Source organism: Accipiter gentilis, chromosome 11 (genome assembly GCF_929443795.1).
Source record: "Accipiter gentilis chromosome 11, bAccGen1.1, whole genome shotgun sequence".
Classification (NCBI taxonomy): Eukaryota; Metazoa; Chordata; class Aves; order Accipitriformes; family Accipitridae; genus Astur; species Astur gentilis.
The window spans coordinates 8,541,635-8,559,659 of record NC_064890.1 but is presented as its reverse complement, the minus strand read 5'-3'; the positions used below and the strand labels follow the sequence as shown (position 1 = coordinate 8,559,659).

At 44.1% G+C, this 18,025-nt stretch overlaps 2 protein-coding genes across 3 annotated transcripts in view; one reads left to right on the top strand and one right to left on the bottom strand.

Moving 5' to 3' along the window:
* The window catches only part of ELAPOR2 (endosome-lysosome associated apoptosis and autophagy regulator family member 2), a 355,914-nt gene that overhangs the window by 212,623 nt on the left and 125,266 nt on the right, over positions 1-18,025 (bottom strand). The window lies entirely within an intron of this gene.
* DCLRE1C (DNA cross-link repair 1C) lies at positions 63-18,025 on the top strand. Of its 2 annotated transcripts, XM_049814100.1 has the most exons (15): positions 63-210; positions 307-358; positions 2,369-2,453; positions 6,534-6,593; positions 7,906-7,961; positions 8,584-8,685; positions 8,953-9,025; positions 9,191-9,331; positions 9,872-9,973; positions 10,612-10,748; positions 10,913-10,967; positions 12,439-12,527; positions 13,395-13,495; positions 15,418-16,391; positions 17,428-18,025. In XM_049814100.1, exons 1-15 carry the CDS (start codon positions 102-104, stop codon positions 17,575-17,577), a joined length of 2,286 nt encoding a protein of 761 aa, XP_049670057.1. In that variant the 5' UTR covers positions 63-101; the 3' UTR covers positions 17,578-18,025. The 2 variants fall into 2 exon arrangements, with proteins under 2 accessions (XP_049670057.1, XP_049670058.1); XM_049814101.1 differs by having other exon boundaries at positions 15,418-17,535.

The following is an 18,025-nucleotide window of genomic DNA, read 5'->3' as shown; positions in this document are numbered from 1 at the left end:
GCCTCTCGATTGGCTGCGGGCCGGGGAGGCGGGGCCTCGGGCGGGAGGGAGCAAGCAAGCAAGCAAGCGAGTGTGGCGGAAGCGGCCCGCCGTTCACCGCCATGAGCCGGTTCGGGGGTCGCGTGCGGGAGTACCCCTCCGTGTCCATCGACCGCTTCGACCGCGACAACCTGCGCGCGCGCGCCTACTTCCTCTCGCACTGCCACAAGGGTGAGCCCCGCCCGTCCCCATGGCAACCCGCTACGGACACACCCCACCCCCTCCCCCCCCCCCGCCCCGAGTAACGGCCATGCCCTGTCTCCTCAGATCACATGAAGGGGCTGCGGGCGCCCGCCCTGAAGAGGAGGCTGGAGGGCAGGTACGGGCTGGCTGAGGGGGAGAGGGAGAGGGAGAGGGCGGGTAGGGCTGCCCCGCACTGCTGCGGGTTGCGCCGGTGCGGCCCGGCCTCGGCGGCTGCCTCTCCGGCCCGCCCTGCGCCTCTTGCGCGCAGGGTCAGGAGCCCTGAGGAGGAGGAGGCTGGTTCAGAGCAAAGCGTGAGGAAATAGGGTAAGGGAACTGGTGGGGGTCATGGAGGCACAGAGTCAGAAGGGGGTTGAGTTGGAAGGGACCTTAAAGACCATCTAGATCCAACCCCCTTGCCGTGGGCAGGGACACCTTCCACCAGACCAGGTTGCTCCAAGCCCCATCCGACCAGGCCTCGAACGCTGCCAGGGATGGGGCATCCACAGCTTCTCTGGGCAACCTGTGCCAGCGCCTCACCACCCTCACAGGGAAGAACTTCTTCCTTACATCTAATCTAAATCTCCCCTCTTTCAGTTTAAAGCCATCACCCCTTGTCCTGTCACTACGTTCCCTTGTAAAAAGTCCATCTCCAGCTTTTCTGCAGCTCCCCTTTAGGTACTGGAAGGCTGCTGTAAGGTCTCCCTGGAGCCTTCTCTTCTCCAGGCTGAACAACCCCAACTCTCTCAGCCTGTCCTTAGATTAGAGGTGCTCCAGCCCCTTGATCGTCTTCGTGGCCTCCTCTGGATCTGCCCCAGCAGGTCCATGGCTGCTTTATGTTGAGGGCCTCAAAGCTCAATGCAGTAGTGCAGGTGGGATCTCACCAGCACAGCGTAGAGGGGCAGAATCACCTCCCTCGACCTGCTGTTCACACTGCTTTTGATGCAGCCCAGGATATGGTTGGCCTTCTGGGCTGCAAACGCACACTGCCAGGTCATGTTCAGTTTTTCTTCCACTAATACCCCCAAGTCCTTCTCCTCAGGGCTGCTCTCAATCCCTTCGTCCCCCAGCCCATGCTGATACAGGGGATTGCCCCAAGGCATGTGCAGGACCTTGCACTTGGCCTCGTTGAACCTCATGAGGTTCATGAAGTTCATGAGGATCTCTGCTTTTATTCCCTGGGAGTGTGTCAGTGCATGGAGACAGCACTGTGCCTGTGCTGTGAAGGAGGCCAGCTGTGCTCTGAGGCCTATGAGCAAGTGGGTAGCCAGCAGTTTGATGGAGACAGTTGTTCCCCTCTGGTCAGCACTTGTGAGACTTTGTCTGCAGTACTGAGTCCAGTCCTGGGCTCCCCTGGACAAAACACAACATTGGCGTTTTGGAGCAGGACCACCAAGCTGATCTGGGGCTGGAACACGTGATGTGTGAGGAGAACCTGGGAGCTGGACGTCTTCAGCCTTAAGAGTAGGAGACAACCGTGTATCACTGCAGGTAGAGAAGATGGAGCCAGACTTTTCTTGGAAGTGCATAATGAAAGGGCAAGTGAGACCTTTACTTTTTACCGTGAGGATGGTCAAACATGGTAATGGGCCCAGAGAGGTTGTGGGCCAGTTCCTAGGCACTGTTTAATTTATTAGAGTAGATGTTGCATCTCCTCAAATGCAAGCAGAGAATCTCTCTTTGCTCGTGAGGTCTCTTTGTGCACTGTACAAAAGCTAGAGCTTTATAGGAAGTATTCGGTGTTCTGCTGAACGACAACTGTCCCAAATGCTTGTTCCAGGGAAGGCATGCACGTCTGAAACAGACCTTGGTGGGTACAGAAACAAGCAAACATGTCCGTATATGTGACCATGTACCACACATTTTATGTCTGCACAAAAGCAGGCAGGCACAGGCACACACAGATAAGTCTTTGGGTTTGTTGTGTTGAAGAAAAGCCTGCTCAACAAGGTGGTCTAACTCGCATTCATCCTGCTTCAGGTTGGGGCAAAACAGCTCCTGCAGGCTTACTGCTCTGCAGGTCTCTTCAGAGGAGAGAGGAGTCTGAGCCCATGTTTTGATGTACTAGGTGCCAGGTGCTGATGCATCGTTAGATTGTTCCCTGCCTCTACTTCAAAAAACACTCATCTATGTTTTTGTGTTCTCACAGCCTGAAAGTTAAATTATACTGCTCACCAGTAACTAAGGAATTGCTGTTGACTAGCTGGAAATACAAGTTTTGGGAGAATCACATTGTGAGTTTTTGTTTATTTTTAAATTAATGCTTTCCAAGCAGTGATTCTAGGGGAGAAGCAGCTTCCCCTCCTCAGAAATGTCTAAATATTGGTATTGGTGTTGATACAGTGTTTCAGGGCTTAAGTACCTACATCAGTATGCCTTTCCTTGCTGCTTGCTATGTGGGATTGGTTTATTGTTTACTTTTTAATCTTATTTTTCCCTCCACAAAATTTATCCTTTTCTCTCAACTTCAGCTTTAAATGTCCTCCATCTGTACATTGATCATTTGTATCACTTTGCCATGGTTTAAGCCCAGCTGGTAACAAAGCACCATGCAGCCGCTCGCTCATTCCTCTTTCCTGGCCCCTGTGGGATGAGGAGGAGAAAATATAAAGCAACGCTTGTGGGTTTGAGACAAGGACAGGGAGGGATCACTCACCAACTGTGGTCATGGCCAAAAGACAGACTCAACTTGGGGAAAAAACCACAATAAATTTACTACCAAGCAAATCAAAACAAGGATAATGGGAAGTAAAATCAAATCTTAAAACACCTTCCCCCACCCCTCCCTCCTTTCCAGCTCAACTTCACTCCCAAATTCTCTCCTTCCTCCCTCCCCAGCAGTGCAGGGGGCCGGGGAATGGGTGTTGGGGTCAGTTCATCACACTGTTGTCTCTGCCACTTCTTCCTCCTCAGGGGGAGGACTCCTCACTCGTCCCCTGCTCCAGTGTGGGGTCCCTCCCACAGGAGACAGTCCTCCACAAACTTCTCCAGTGTGGGTCCCTTCCCCGGGCTACAGTCCTTCAGTCGCAGCCTGCTCCAGCACAGGCTTTCCCATGGAGTCACAGCCATCCTGGGGGGCTTCCACCCCCCTGCTCCGGCAAACCCGAAACCTCTTTGATTTCCTTACCTTGCTCATGTCTCTTTGCTCCCGTCCTTATTTCATTTCTCTCTTCATTTTAAATTTTGTATTGTTTGGGGTATATATAATCTTTTAGTTATATTGTTTTTCTTTGCTTTTTGGAAAATGCATTATCTCTAACATAAAATGTTTTAGTGATGTAAAATCACTGAAGAACTTAATTAGTTTACTTGAGTTCCACTGTTTGGAGCCAAACTTCAAGTGATCAGTGGTCATGTATGGGTGTGACTTGTAGTTATTTCCTTCCCTTTGCAGATGTGGGCTTTGAAATTGAACATGTTTCTTTTCACATCTTACTGTATGCATGTACATAATCACCTAGGGCAAGGATTTTGCTGTATCCCCCAAGCAAGGACAGGAGAATTTCCTAGTCAAATGGAAGGTCAAGAAGGGGTTCAGGCAAGCTGAAACTTGTTTTCTTGGGGGAGTTATGGCTCAGAGTTTCCTTAAATAGGTTGTAAGTGTGGGTCTTAAGCTCCACATCCAAAGAAACTCATACGAGTGGGACGTCGGAGGTAAGTCTGGGTAAGAGAAAAAAGGGAAGTAGGGGACTTTTCTGTTCAAGGTCTTAATTTAATTGTGAAGCTGAGCAAGAAGATAACTAACTTTATATGAAGCTTTGAGAAACTGAAAGATTTAATGATTTGGAGCATGAACATGATTCAGGGCTCTGTAAAAAAGACTCTGAACATGCCTTAAGCATGTTTGATGTGTGAAGGAGCACAGTGTGCATAGGTGACGATTTTTCTAACCTTCTTGGACTAGCAAAAATAAAATGAGGTAGGTTTGTGGTGTTTTTTTTGTTTGTGTTGGTTTTTTTTTTTTAATTTTTGTTTTTAAGCTTGTGTCCATTTGCTTCCAGTATCCCTTGTGTTTAATCTAGAAGAAGGGGTCCCTTCAGGGGAGATATCTCTAAGCTACTAGGAGTTTGTATGAGCGGTAAGAGGAAAGTATGCAGTGCTGGTCCTGACATCCCTGTTTGAGATCATCTTAATCTTGGAAGAGATGCCAGAGGTACCTGTGGTACAGTCTAAGATGAAGCACAGCTAACAAAAATCAACAGCATTAATAAAAAATACATAGATGTTTGCAGCTGCTGCTCCCAGTAGTGACTGCTGGTGATGGCATGAGCTGCACAGGCCCTAAATCAGATAGTAGGTGTTGGATGTCTTGTTCACAAGCTTTGCCTTACAACAAATAAGTTTTGTACTTGTAGTGTGACTGAGGAATGAATTAACAGCTGATTTGATATTCACCAGACTGAAAGAAGCAATCACATTGTCATCTTCCAGCAAAATGTTTTTATGATTTCCAGTCTGACCTTTATTTTTATGTACAGCATAAGAAGCTCTTTATATTTGCTGCTAGCTTTAATATTTAAACTGTCAAAGATGAGGGGAGAACTCTGCTGTAGATATTATCATTCATGGTTGTGAAGCTAAACTGTGGCTGTCAGTGAAGAATTCTTCAGGCAGTTTAGATCTAAAACTTGACAATTGTTTAAGTGCAGTAGGAAATTTTAGAATTACTGAGAAATATTGAGCATGCAGAATTTACATTGGCCTCTTGAGTTTATTCAGCTTCAGTCATTGTAGATGATAAAATTAGTATTGATGTTTAAAAAAATAAAGTCTTGCTAGTGGCTTGAATTCTTAGTATAAAATACTTTTTGACACATGTATCTGTGTTTTCGAGCAAGCTCTGAGTTTGCCTGGTGGTGTGGTTTCTGGTGGAGAAGCCAAACATTACCACCTTTGTGTAAGTGTGTGAACTGAATGGATCTTGTGGAGTTGCCCAGAAATTTGTGATGTGGTGTCTTGTGAATTCATCTGGTGCACTGAAACCAAAGCTGCTGAGGAGACTGCTCAGCTGAGAAGCTGGAGGTTATACCTAAGGAGGGTAAGACAGGAGACTTTCCTTTCACTTTGGCTTTTTTGGGCAGGAGACCTATATATAAATATTGTCTGAAACAAAGGAATAAAAACCAGGAGGATGAGAGAGGAGCCTAAATAGCAGCACTGACCTTGCAGATGGCCACAGAGCATGTATGTTGTAGGACTCTTTTAGTAGAAGATATGATAAAACAGGAATAATTGTGATCTATAGATTAATCACCTCTACACAAACACAGAAGTATGTGCTGCATGTGATTTGTGGGCTCTGCTTCTGGTAATAGGGAACAGTGAGAAGAAGTGCTGCAGCACAGAGATCTGTCCTAGCAAGGTCTGCTGGTGTGCTCTGGCACTGGGATGTCTTGGGCTTTGCAGTCATCCAAAAATAAGGCATATGATCCAGCCAGAGAAACTAGAGCTGTTGCTGTTAGAAGTCCAACATGTTCTAACTTTTTTAGGCATGCACACCTTGATTGAGGTACCTCCATTTTATTTTTAGGCAATTTTTAGGAAACTTTTTTTCCCACTGGAAATGGAAACTTTATTTACTATGGGAAAATGAGCTTAATTTTACAGGCTTAGTGTCCTGGTTTCAGCTGGGATAGAGTTAATTTTCTTTCTAGTAGCTGGTATAGTGCTATGTCTTGGATTCAGCATAAGAAGAATGTTGATGACACACTGATGATTTCAGTTGTTGCTAAGCAGTGTTTATACTAAGTCAAGGATTTTTCAGTTTCTGATGCCCAGCCAGTGAGAAGGCTGGAGGGGCACAAGAAGTTGGGAGGGGATGCAGCCAGGGCAGCTGACCCCAACTGGCCAAAGGGATATTCCATACCATGTGACGTCATGCCTGGTATATAGACTGGGGGAAGTTGGCCTGGGGGGGATCGCTGCTCGGGAACTGACTGGGCATCGGTCAGCAACTGGTGAGCAATTGCATTGTGCATCACTTGTTTTATATATTCCAATCCTTTTATTATTATTGTAATTTTATTACTATATATTATCATTATTAGTTTCTTCCTTTCTGTTCTATTAAACTGTTCTTATCTCAACCCATGAGTTTTACCTTTTTCCTTCTGATTTTCTCCCCCATCCCACTCAGTGGGGGGGGGATTGAGTGAGCAGCTCTGTGGTGCTTTAGTGGCTGGCTGGGGTTAAACCATGACACTTAGCAATAGCCGCAGTGGGTGCTGAAGATGTCTACATAGTGAATACTTAGCCATAAGCATGAAACAGAATGTTCCGTAAATCCTGTAATGCATTTGTTCATTTTGTTACAGGTTGCATTGGAAGTTGAAACCCCAACTCAGATTTCTTTAGTAGATGAAACATCTGGTGAGGTAAGTTACAGGAAAAAGAAAAGATTCATGTATTTGTTATAGACAGTAATACTGTTTGAATGAGCATGGGAAACAGATCTTACCTGTAACATCCCAAGTGGACAAGCTATTTTTCAAATATATGTTCCCCTTCTCTCTAAGATGTGCAGCCACACGAATTCTTCTTGCCTGCTTTGTTCTTACTATCATAGCATTTTTTTGGTAATGTCTTTTCAGGATATTAGTGATCTCTGTCTTACCTATTGCTCTTGTGATTTTTTTCACTTTGTATTTCCTGGCTTATTTTAACAGGCTTTAAGTGCAGGACTTAAAGGTCTGGTAGAGAATCTCCAGGCAAAGCGTCCCCCAAGATATTTCCATGATTTTGGTGGATGCTTGGTGGATGAAAAGCTGTACGTGGGCTGGCAATGTGTGCTCACAGCCCAGAAAGCCAACCATATCTTGGGCTGCATCACAAGCATGGCCAGCAGGTTGAGGGAGGTGATTCTGCCCCCCCACGCCGTGCTGATGAGATCCCAGCTGGAGTACTGTGTTCAGCTCTGGGGGTCCCAGTACAGGAAAGACGTGGACCTGCTGGAGCAGGTCCAGAGGAGGGCCACAAAAATGATCAGAGGGCTGGAGAACCTCCCCTATGAGGACAGGCTGAGAGAGTTGGGGTTGTTCAGCCTGGAGAAGAGAAGGCTCCTGGGAGACCTTATTGCAGCCTTTCAGTACTTAAAGGGGGCTTATAAGAAAGATGGGGACAGACTTTTTACCAGGGCCTTGCGATAGGACAAGGGGTGATAGTTTTAAACTAAAAGAGGGTAGATTTAGACTAAATATAAGGAAGAAAATTTTTACCGTGAAGGTGGTGAAACACTGGAACAAGTTGCCCAGAGAGGCTGTAGATGCCCCATCCCTGGAAACATTCAAGGTCGGGTTGGACGGGGCTCTGAGCAACCTGGTCTAGTTAAAGATATCCCTGCTTATTGCAGGGGTGTTGGACTAGATGACCTTTAAAGGTCCCTTCCAACCCAAACTATTCTATGATTCTATGCTTGTTCACCAGGAACCAAGGAAGTAAGATTGTCTTCTGGCTGGGCTTGTCTTCTTGCTTTTATGAGCACCGTACAATATTCAGTCATCACTTCTGGCATGACAAGATGGTCGTTGCGTTTCAGGGCTTGTTGGAATGTGAAGACACTCTTCATTGAAAAGCAATGCTAAATGCTGCAAGAGGCTTTGGGGAGTAATGCATTGCTTTCACTGTGTCAGTGAAAGTACCGGGAGTACTTACTATAGTGTGAAAATAATGCTAACCCATCTCTTCCAGAAGGAAGATATAGAAGTGACACTTCTACCAGCTGGTCACTGTCCAGGATCGGTCATGTACGTCCTTTCAATACTCTAAATGTCTCTGCTGAGAAATTTGTCCTATAGAGTTCTTACTAAGTACTGGGTTTTTTTCTAACTAGAAAAAGCTAGTGAATTTAAAATTCTTACTTGGAGGTAATACTGTTGTGGCAGGGCCTACCAGCTTTGGTCAAGGTTGGGAAACCACTGTACTGGGATCTGTCCAGACAGAAGCTGTTACCGTGGTGGGGCAGATTAGTTTTCCCCGTGTGCATGAACAACAACTTTCTTGATTTCAACTGTACTTTAAAATGACGTACAAAACTGATTAAACAGAAATCCTCCATTTTTTAAGTATGACATGAAAAAGAAGGTGCCTAGCTTCCTGGTACAGATGCTTAATAGATTCCTTTGGCTGCAGCAGTATCTATGAGGCTTTTGTCTTCAACTCTGACCAGCCTAGGCAAAGGTGGTTTTCCAGACATACTGAGTCTGAACTATTTTGTTTATCTGAAATTACTCTAGGATCAAATTGAGCCCAGTATTTCTGTTACATGCTATGTCAGTCACATACGCTGCCCTAAGCAAGGTAACAAATTGACACCTGGCGTTTAATGCTTTATATTGTTGAGTTTGACCAAAGTGTTCCTGTTTGTAGGTTTTTGTTTGAAGGTGAAAATGGCACTGTGCTGTATACAGGGGATTTCAGGCTTGCAAAAGGAGAAGCAGCCAGAATGGAGCTTTTGCATTCAGGGACCAGGTAAGACTTCAGCTATTCATGGGATTTAGAAAGAATAAAAGATCACACAGGCATGGACAATTCAGGAATAATGTACTCTTTTTTTTCCTCATTTTTTTATTCCGGATTAAATATATTTGCAGTCAGGCAATCGTGCAGTTACAAGCCCCTTTTGACTTGCTCTTTGTAATAAACAGGAAGAACTGCCTCCTTTTGGAGAGACAGGAAGTGGTATATCTTGGTACATGATGCAGTGCTCACTCTGATATCACATTTTTTCTCTTTCAGAGTAAAAGACATCCAGAGTGTGTATTTGGACACTACTTTCTGTGATCCCAGATTTTATCACATACCAAGCCGGGTAAGTCTAAATAGGCTCTGAGAGGAAAGATCCTTAAAGCTGCTAATTAATTAACCACCCCTTTGTTAGGTAAGTCTTGCAAGGCAATGCCATTTTGCATTGCCAAATCACAGCACTTTGGAAGTATCTTCAAAGATGATTCACAATATTTTCTAAACTTTTCAGGAGGAATGTTTAAATGGGATCTTAGAGTTAGTGCGAAGCTGGACTTCACTGACTCGCTATCATGTTGTGTGGCTGAACTGTAAAGCTGCTTATGGATATGAATATTTATTCATAAACCTCAGTGAGGAACTTGGAATCAAGGTAACATTTCTATAATTGTTGCTTTAGAACAGGTCCTCAGTAACAATCGTGGCCAGTCACTGAGCTGGAAATGGCTGTTCAGAGGACTGCTGTATGTGAAAGTTGTGCCTGCTTTCATTAACTTCACTTAAAAAGCTACAGTTGTGCTCAAAATGAGTTAACTAGTTGATTTCAGTCTGGAACATCTGGGCTCTCCAGGGAGAAGTTAATCCCTAGTTTTCAAGCCCAGTGTTTACCTCTCTCCCTTATATCTTGTGAATGATAAAAGCCTTCTCATTTACATTAATAGTAAGCAGGTATATTTGGACTTTCTTTGATGAATATTCATCCCTCTTCAGCATAGGAGGTATGTTCTGCTTGTTCTAGATGTCCAAGCTACTTTCGGCTAACACTTCTCCACTTGGACATTATTAGTGGGTAGTAATTGTTTAAATGCCTACCAGCATTTTTTGAGAGCAGAACCACATCTGTATAGTTGCTCCAGCTGCAGTCTGGCAAACACATTGAACTAATTAAGAGTAAACTCCTGCCTTTTTCTAGGTGCACGTGAACAAACTTGATATGTTCAGAAACATGCCGGAAATCCTCTACCATGTTACTACAGATCGACACACTCAGATTCATGCCTGTCGACATCCTCGGGTAAGCATCATTTTGGAAAGCCTCTGCTAACTTTGCTGTGAAAGACTGGTTATAAGGTGCTGATGTTTTTGGTCCTATTGTGCTAATGAAGACTTGGGCCAAATGGTGGCTTAATGTAAAGAAGAGTTGAGAACTTTAGTTAATGGGTTGTAGTTTTTTTTAAAAAAAAAAAAAAGGTAAAAAAGGGAAAAAATATATTAGCTGGTGCTAGAAATAGTTTAATTGTATTTGAAACTTGAAAGTTATGGTTTTAAGTGAACTAAGACAAGCAGCAGTTTAGATCAGTCAGGTATTATCCATTTAAATATACCAAAAGCAGCTCAGATGATGCCTCCTGGAGCCACACACTGTGTGCTTGTTGTATATGGCCTTCCCTTTCCAGGGTGTCTATCAAGCTGAAAGCTCCAACTTGGAGGAGTGCAGGTAGAATTGGAGATGGCACATTGGGGCATTGGTCTCTGATTGATTTGCTTTGCCAGCTGCACTGTAGAAGCAAGATACAACAACAAAGAGTGCTCAAAGGAGTTGGAAGTGAGATGAAAACTTGGTCTGGCTAGATACTATGTTGCTCAGTTTCGGGGGGGGGGGGGGGGGGGGGAAGGTCAGGATTATGCTTAATTTTATATTGCATTTGTCAGGATGATGACTGCTTTCGAGGGAACAGACTGCCCTGTGGGATGACTTGCCAAAATGGAAATCCCTTGCACATAATCAGCATCAAACCCTCCACTATGTGGTTTGGAGAAAGGATCAAGAAAACCAATGTAATAGTGAGGTGAGCATTTGGGCCATGCAGAAACCTGTTGTTTCAGGTGCGTATCTTGCATGACAGTTGTGCAACTGAATCTCAGAATGGACTTTTTAAGAGTAAGTTATGCTTGCCTGTTGACTAAGGATGAGGAGCAGTTACCTAATTTTTGTGCATCCTCTTTTTTTTAGGACTGGGGAGAGTACATACAGAGCTTGTTTCTCTTTCCACTCTTCATACAGTGAGGTTTGTATACTTGTAGTACTGAGCATACATTGATTAAAAAAAAATTAAAGTTCTGATTATTTTGGAGTGGATGATGTCAAAATAAAAAAATCTTTTCAGTAATAAGACATAAGGGGATAGGAAGTTCTGGATGCTGAAGACAGAAAAGTTTGTTTTAATATAGCTGCAGAGGAGCATGTTAAGGTAGGGTGGGATTACAAGCCTAGTGTTTTGTTCTCCTTGAAGGTGTAGGTCAGTGCTACAATTGTTTTGACTGCCTTTCTGTTTTACACTATTGTGTAACTATGCAATGCTTAAAGCATGGAATTTCAGGTTTCAATACATTGTTTATCTGCTGTGACTCAGGTTTGGGTGGCCTTGCTTTCTTTTCCCTGGCCATACATTTAAACAATTTTCTCACATCGTAGCTGCCACTGTTACTCCTCTTTCTGTGTTAAAGACTAAAAGGAAAATTCCTCATGGCAGCATCCTCTCCAGAATCACACTTTCATTTAGTATGACTCAATCCACTTCTTAAAATGCTTCTCTCTCCTAAGAAACTGAACTGAAACTGGATCAGTGCTAACAAATAACCTGTCACAAAGCCTTGCACATACAAAATGGAGATTATTCAGAGCCCTAGAAAGTAAGTCCTGTTTTGAAGATCCTGGTTAAGTTTTAGTTTTCTCTGCCATGCAGAATTTTAAATGGAGGTACTAGTGTAGTACATATGTGGCAGCTCTGCTGGCAGAATATGGGGAGTAGTGTATTGTAACAGACTAATACCTCCATGTGCAAAAATATATGGGTCCTACTGGTCTGTGTAGATAGGAGTGTAATCTGCAAACTTTCACTGCTCAGCACTGATAAAGCGTCAGCTGGAGGAGAGTGCCCCAAACCGTCTTCACACAATTCTTCAAGAAATTTACTGTCTGGAGAGGATCTAGAAGACAACAGAGTAAGACAAAACAAGTGTGTTTTGTCATAATGGGCTTTTATAGGGGACTGAAAGGAGACTTTAGGAAAAGTCTTTGAGGAAGGGAATACCTGATCTGCACAACTAGGGACTTGAAGTCCAGTAAGAAAAATGCAGGTCTGAAAAGATCTACAGCAGTAAAGACAGTGAAGCGCTGGATCACATTCCCTAGCAACAGGTCTGTCTAGCATTTTCTTTCAGAGATGGTGATGGTCTGCATAGTAGTTGATAATTGGTGGGTGAGGTGGTAGGTGTGGCTGAGTTCTCAGCATCCTTTCAGGCCCATTCTTTTGGTATGGAGCTATCCACTTTGATAGAGTTGTTCTCAGCATCCTTTCAGGCCCATTCTTTTGGTATGGAGCTATCCACTTTGATAGAGTTTGGCTCATGGGTCATATTGGTCTTTACATGAGACAACTGGTAGTACTTGTGGGTGTGCTTTGATCAGTGCTGCCATTAAGTGAAATTACTAACTGTTGATGTAACTTGTTGAGCTGCTTCTTTTCTTCAATTTAGATTAAGGATTTCCTGAGCTATATCCGTCCTGTGAATGTGTATCCCAATGTACTGCCAGTGGGTGGGGGAGAAGACAAAGTTATGGAAATGTAAGTGACAAGTGGCAGCTGAATGGAGGTGGTCTAATCTCTGTTCTTGTAAGGACAGCTCCCCTCCTGAATCCCAGCTTCTCAAGCAGACCACTGCCTTTTGCTTCTCTGATAATTCGGAATTATTTTTTTTCTATATTCAATCCTGCAAACTTCAGCTTTCTGAAGAATACTTTTATGTTGTGCTAAGTCTGAGAGTTTGTGTTCCACACACTACTTGTATCTATGTATAGAGGCTTTTCTGCTCTTAAATGCTATTTGGGTGGAATCTGAATAGACATTCATCTCACTTTATTCTGTGACCCATTTCTATTTGTCATTGCTACTTCTCAGAAATTTCTTTTAAAGCAGGTTTCTCTGGGGACTTGAACTCCTACCCTCTGTGCAGTATCACAGCAGCCTGTTCTCTTGTGCTGCTACAGATGTTGTCAGCTTAGAAAGCACTCTAATGGAGCAGAAGAGCAGCGGTGTCACTTGGTCTGAACAAAATGAGTACTCATTTCTTTGCTCCTTTTTCTTTTCCTCCTTAATAAGAAAGGAGGTACTTTACAATTATTGTATAAAACTGCAGTCAGATTTTGAACCTGTCATCTTGTCTTCTCTAAGCAAGGGACTAAAAGATAGTTTCCAAATGGTGTATGTGTTTTAAGGTACATCTATAGAAATGGCAGATTTCTACCTTTAAGCTGCCTAAGCTCACCAATGAATTAAGAACTTTTCCCTAGCTATTGCTGCCTTTGCTTTAACACTTTTGCTGTGGTGCCTATGAAAGGCATGAAGCAGTGTTCTTAAGTTAAAAGATTTACTTTTACTCCTGAAAGTATCTGCTGAGTTCTAAAGATTAATCGCTTTTCTCTTTCACCTCAGATTAAAGCCATTATGCAGGTCATACAGGAGAAACATGGAACCCAGGTACAAGCCCTTAGGAACACTGAAGAGAGTCCACAAGAGAGACTTATCTGATACAGGTAAAGGTTTTGTTGGTGCTTCTGTGCCTTAAATCAAAGTCTGAGAGGAAGCAGAGGTGCCAAAAGCCATGGTGTTCACCGTTGTCTGTGTTCAAAGCAACAGTCAGAAAGGAGAAATATAAATGAAATTGAATTTACATCTTAGGAGGGTGAGAGAGCGCTAATTGTGTAAAAGGACACTTCTTTGCAATCTTAAAATGTACTTAATGCTCAACAGTCCTTTAAATTTCTGGAAGAGTTCCAGCCCACAGTCCTATACTGTCCCTTGTAAAGCTGCTTCTGACTTGTGTCACCTCCTGTCTTGTGGAAATGATCTTCATTGTCTCACATTGCTGGCCTTTTAGCACCTAGTAACTTTTTTTAATGCACGATGGTAAATGTAAATGGATGCTGTACATAGCCCTGGGAAAGCCACTTGGGAACTTGTGGTGGTTTGACCCTGGCTGGATGCCAGGTGCCCACCAAAACTGCTCTATCACTCCCCTCCTCAGCTGGACAGGGAGAGAAAATATAATGAAAGGCTCCTGGGTCCAGATAAGGACAGGGAGAGATCATTCACCAATTACCATCATGGGCAAACCAGACTCAACTTGGGGAAAATGAATTTATTACCAGTCGACCAGAGTAGGATAATGAGAAATAAACCCAAATGTTAAAACACCTTCCTCCCACCCCTCCCTTCTTCCCGGGCACAGCTTCTCTCCCAAATTCTCTCCCTCCTCCTCCCACCAGGGGGACGGGGAATGGGGGTTGGGGTCAGTTCATCACACATTGTCTCTGCTGCTCCTTCTTCCTCAGGGGGAGGACTCCTCACTCTTCCCCTGCTCTGGTGTGGGATCCCTCCCATGGGAGACAGTCCTTCATGAACTTCTCCAACGTGGGTCCTTCCCACAGGCTGCAGTTCTTCATGAACTGCTCCACCGTGGGTCCCTTCCCGTGGGCTGCAGTCCTTCAGGAGCACAGTGCTCCAGCGTGGGTCCCCCACGGGGTCACAAGTCCTGCCAGGAAACTTGCTCCAGCCTGGGCTCCTCTCTCCACGGGGCCACAGGTCCTGCCAGAAGCCTGCTCCAGCGCGGGCTTCCCACGGGTTCCCAGCCTCCTTCAGGCATCCCCCTGCTCCGGCGTGGGGTCCTCTTTTCCCGGGCTGCAGGTGGAGATCTGCTCCCCCGTGGACCTCCCTGGGCTGCAGGGGGACAGCCTGCCTCACCATGGTCTTCCCCACGGGCTGCAGGGGAATCTCTGCTCCGGCGCCTGGAGCATCTCCTCCTCCTCCTTCTGCACTGACCTGGGGGTCTGCAGGGCTGTTTCTCTCACATGTTCTCACTCTTCTCTCCGGCTGCAGTTTCTGTTCTGCAGCAACATATTTGCCCTTCTTAAATCTGCTCTCCCAGAGGTGGTAATACTGTTGTTGATGGGCTTGGCCTTGGCCAGTGGCAGGTTCGTCTTGAAGCCAGCTGGCATTGGCTCTGTCACACATGGAGGAAGCTTCTGGCATCTTCTCACAGAAGCCACACCTGTAACCTCCCCCCCCCCGCTATGCAAATCGAATACAGAACTAGAAGACAACTTTGGGCCTGCTGCATTCTCTTTGGCCATTTTTGAAGTGCCAACTATGCAAGCGTGACATAGTTCCAGCAAAACATGTCAGAGACCTGAATAAATGTGTCTAGCAGGGCTACATCTGATCTGCTGTAGCTTATATGGAGGATGGCAACTAGCAGCTTTCCTTGCAAGGCATTGTGCTAGAGAACGCAAGGCAAACACTGTCAATACTGTCCTGCTAAGTCTCCATCTGGGTTAAAGAACTTTTTCCTCTCTTTATACAAAATTAATTTGTATTAAAACTTTGCTCTCAACAAAATTTTACCAGAGATGTGAACTTTTCTTAGTATTGTTTTTTTCCCCCGTTCTTTTCTTGACAGATGAAGATGATCTCTTTGATTCAGAATTAGCCTCCGCAAGGCCTAAGATTTCAAAACAGCAGAGAGAAGAGAGCAGGCCCTCCAGCACAGGACAATCTGAAAATGCTGAAGGAAACATTAATGAGAGCACAGAAAGTTACAAAGTGACCACAACTTACACTTCCCTCCAAGGAGACTTTGTGGACTGTGAGGAATCAAATGATGATGATGATGACGATGACGAAGAATCTGAAAAAAATACAGTTCAAGTTCTTTCCCATGAGCCAGACGCCACTTCTACATCAAATTTCAATGGAGTAACTAGTGACCAACAGGAGCCTAATGCCAACGTCCCTCGCTGGGATGCATTTTTTAAGTGTAACAAACTAGATGAAAGTTCTGAAAATGAGGACAACTTTCCATCCTCAGCAGATGCTGGTGGGTCCCAGTCACTCTTCAGTGATTCAGATGGAGTAAGTGACTCAACACACATCTCCTCCCAAAATTCTTCTCAGTCAACACACATATCAGAGCAGGGGAGCCAGGGCTGGGATAGCCAAATGGACACAGTACTCATTACCTCCCAAGAGAGAAACGCCTTGGACTTTAGCTGCTTCAGCAAAGGTGGGAGCAGAACAGTTGTTTCTGTATGTCAGGAGACTGCCAAAGACAGTCAGCCTGACAACAGTAGGCAGAAGCCACTGGGCCAAAATAGATCTTGTGCCTACGATGTTGGTGGTGACTTGCAAAGCAAAGACTGTGAGAAAGACACAGAAGCCGGCACTCCTTACGTTCAAGATGTGCTGGCGGAAAGAAGTGACAACTCCAGGACTCCTGATCTAGAACTGAGGAGGGACTCCCAGAGCTCCTCTGACTTCGAAATTCCCTTGACTCCTGATGCTGAAGTGCCTCAGCCAGATAAACTGCACTGTTTATATAAGAAGCTGGCAGCAGGTGAAAACATACTTGGTGAGAAAAAAGTCTCCCGAAGACAGGTATAACTGATTGCATCACAGTAACAAATGCAGGAATTTGTTTATTAAACACCAAATTATTTTTCTCTTTAGTGCTGATTACTGTCTGCAGCTATGCTTACAATTCATGCAGTTTTTTCAGAAATATCTTACTGTCAGAACTAGGAATTTGCAGCCTGTGTAACTTTATTGTTCCTTCCATGCAATGGCAAAGGAAGTATTCCTTGGAGGGACCGTAAAAGCCTTCTACCTCCTGAGGTTCAGTTCTCCAGGACTGCAAATAGACAAAAAATGGACCAGACAAAACGGAGAGTAGAACACTAAATGAAATTTAGTGTTTATCATGAGCTCTAAGAGTTTGCCTTTGATACATACGTGATCTCAGGTTTTAATAAAATACCACTTTTTTAACTGTGGGGAGGAACACGACATCTTTCAGGAATGACCATGCAAACAATGCAATAGTTGCACTTTTACTTTAATCCTGAGTTTTCACTGCAGTTATTTTTTAAAAACAACAGCAGAACCGATTAGAGAATTACTGGGAAGTTTTATTTTTTAAAAATCAAATTGTTCTTTTCAAGCAGCTTCTCTTTATGCTGAGAAGTGTTGTCATCAGATTTTAACTTACTCCTGAATGAGGTACTACGCACCATTGTCTGTGTTTTAAATCTAACTCATTACAAACAACTTGTCATCAGTTCCTCCATGTTTTGCTTTGTTCTGAATTGTTTCTCAGAACGACTTAAAAATAAAATCCTGTGGCACGTGGTTCCAAAGCCACCAGCAGTAGGCCTGCTCTGGAGGGTAATGCACAGCAACAGAAGCTAACCTGTTATCCTGGGTTGGCTGTTCTGTTACTCAAGGCTCTTACGTTACCAAATTTTACTTCCTCTGCAGCATTCTGCTGACTTTGCTGAATTCAGACATGGTTAGATTTCTTCTTTTAAAATCAAGACAATAGATTCTCCATGCACAAGTGCCATCATAACTAACTCTGCCAAAATTCTTAAGCTTCTAAAATGGAAGTACAATTCAGGTTTTTGTTAAACCGCAGCACCTACAAAAATGCCTGAACAGCAGAAGTCATCTAAAAACCCATGAGGCTTCCTATCCATGTGGTCTTAAGTCCCAAAGAATTAAACAGACTTTTAGTATGACAGCTCTCCCCTCTCAGGTAAGTCTTCAGTCTTTCTGCAATCTTTAGCAATATGTGAGTTGTTTGCCAGCATTCTGCTGTTGGGAACAGTGGTGGAGGGGGGAAGAAGAAAAATTGCTATCATCTATGTATGGTTTTAAGGATAGTCAAGTCCACATATTTCTCTCCTGGCAGCTTGCCCACTATGTTCCTGGGATTTGTTAATGTAATTTCCAAATGTGGTCTATCAACTTTTGAGAAACTGCTGTTGTAACTGCCTCTGTGATTAAAGTCAGAGTAGAACTTCTTCTGTTGGTTTGTTTCCTTAAGTGTACTATACATGTGCTTAAATATACAGGAACTCACTCTGCTTTAGAGAATTCAACAGTGTAAATTTATACCAATTCTTACCAGCCATAAACTGACTAGGAAACGCATGACTTCCTCATGATCGCTCTGCTACAGTCCTGATAGTGCTAGAAAATTTGGGTACAGAACAGGAATTAAGAGATTGTAG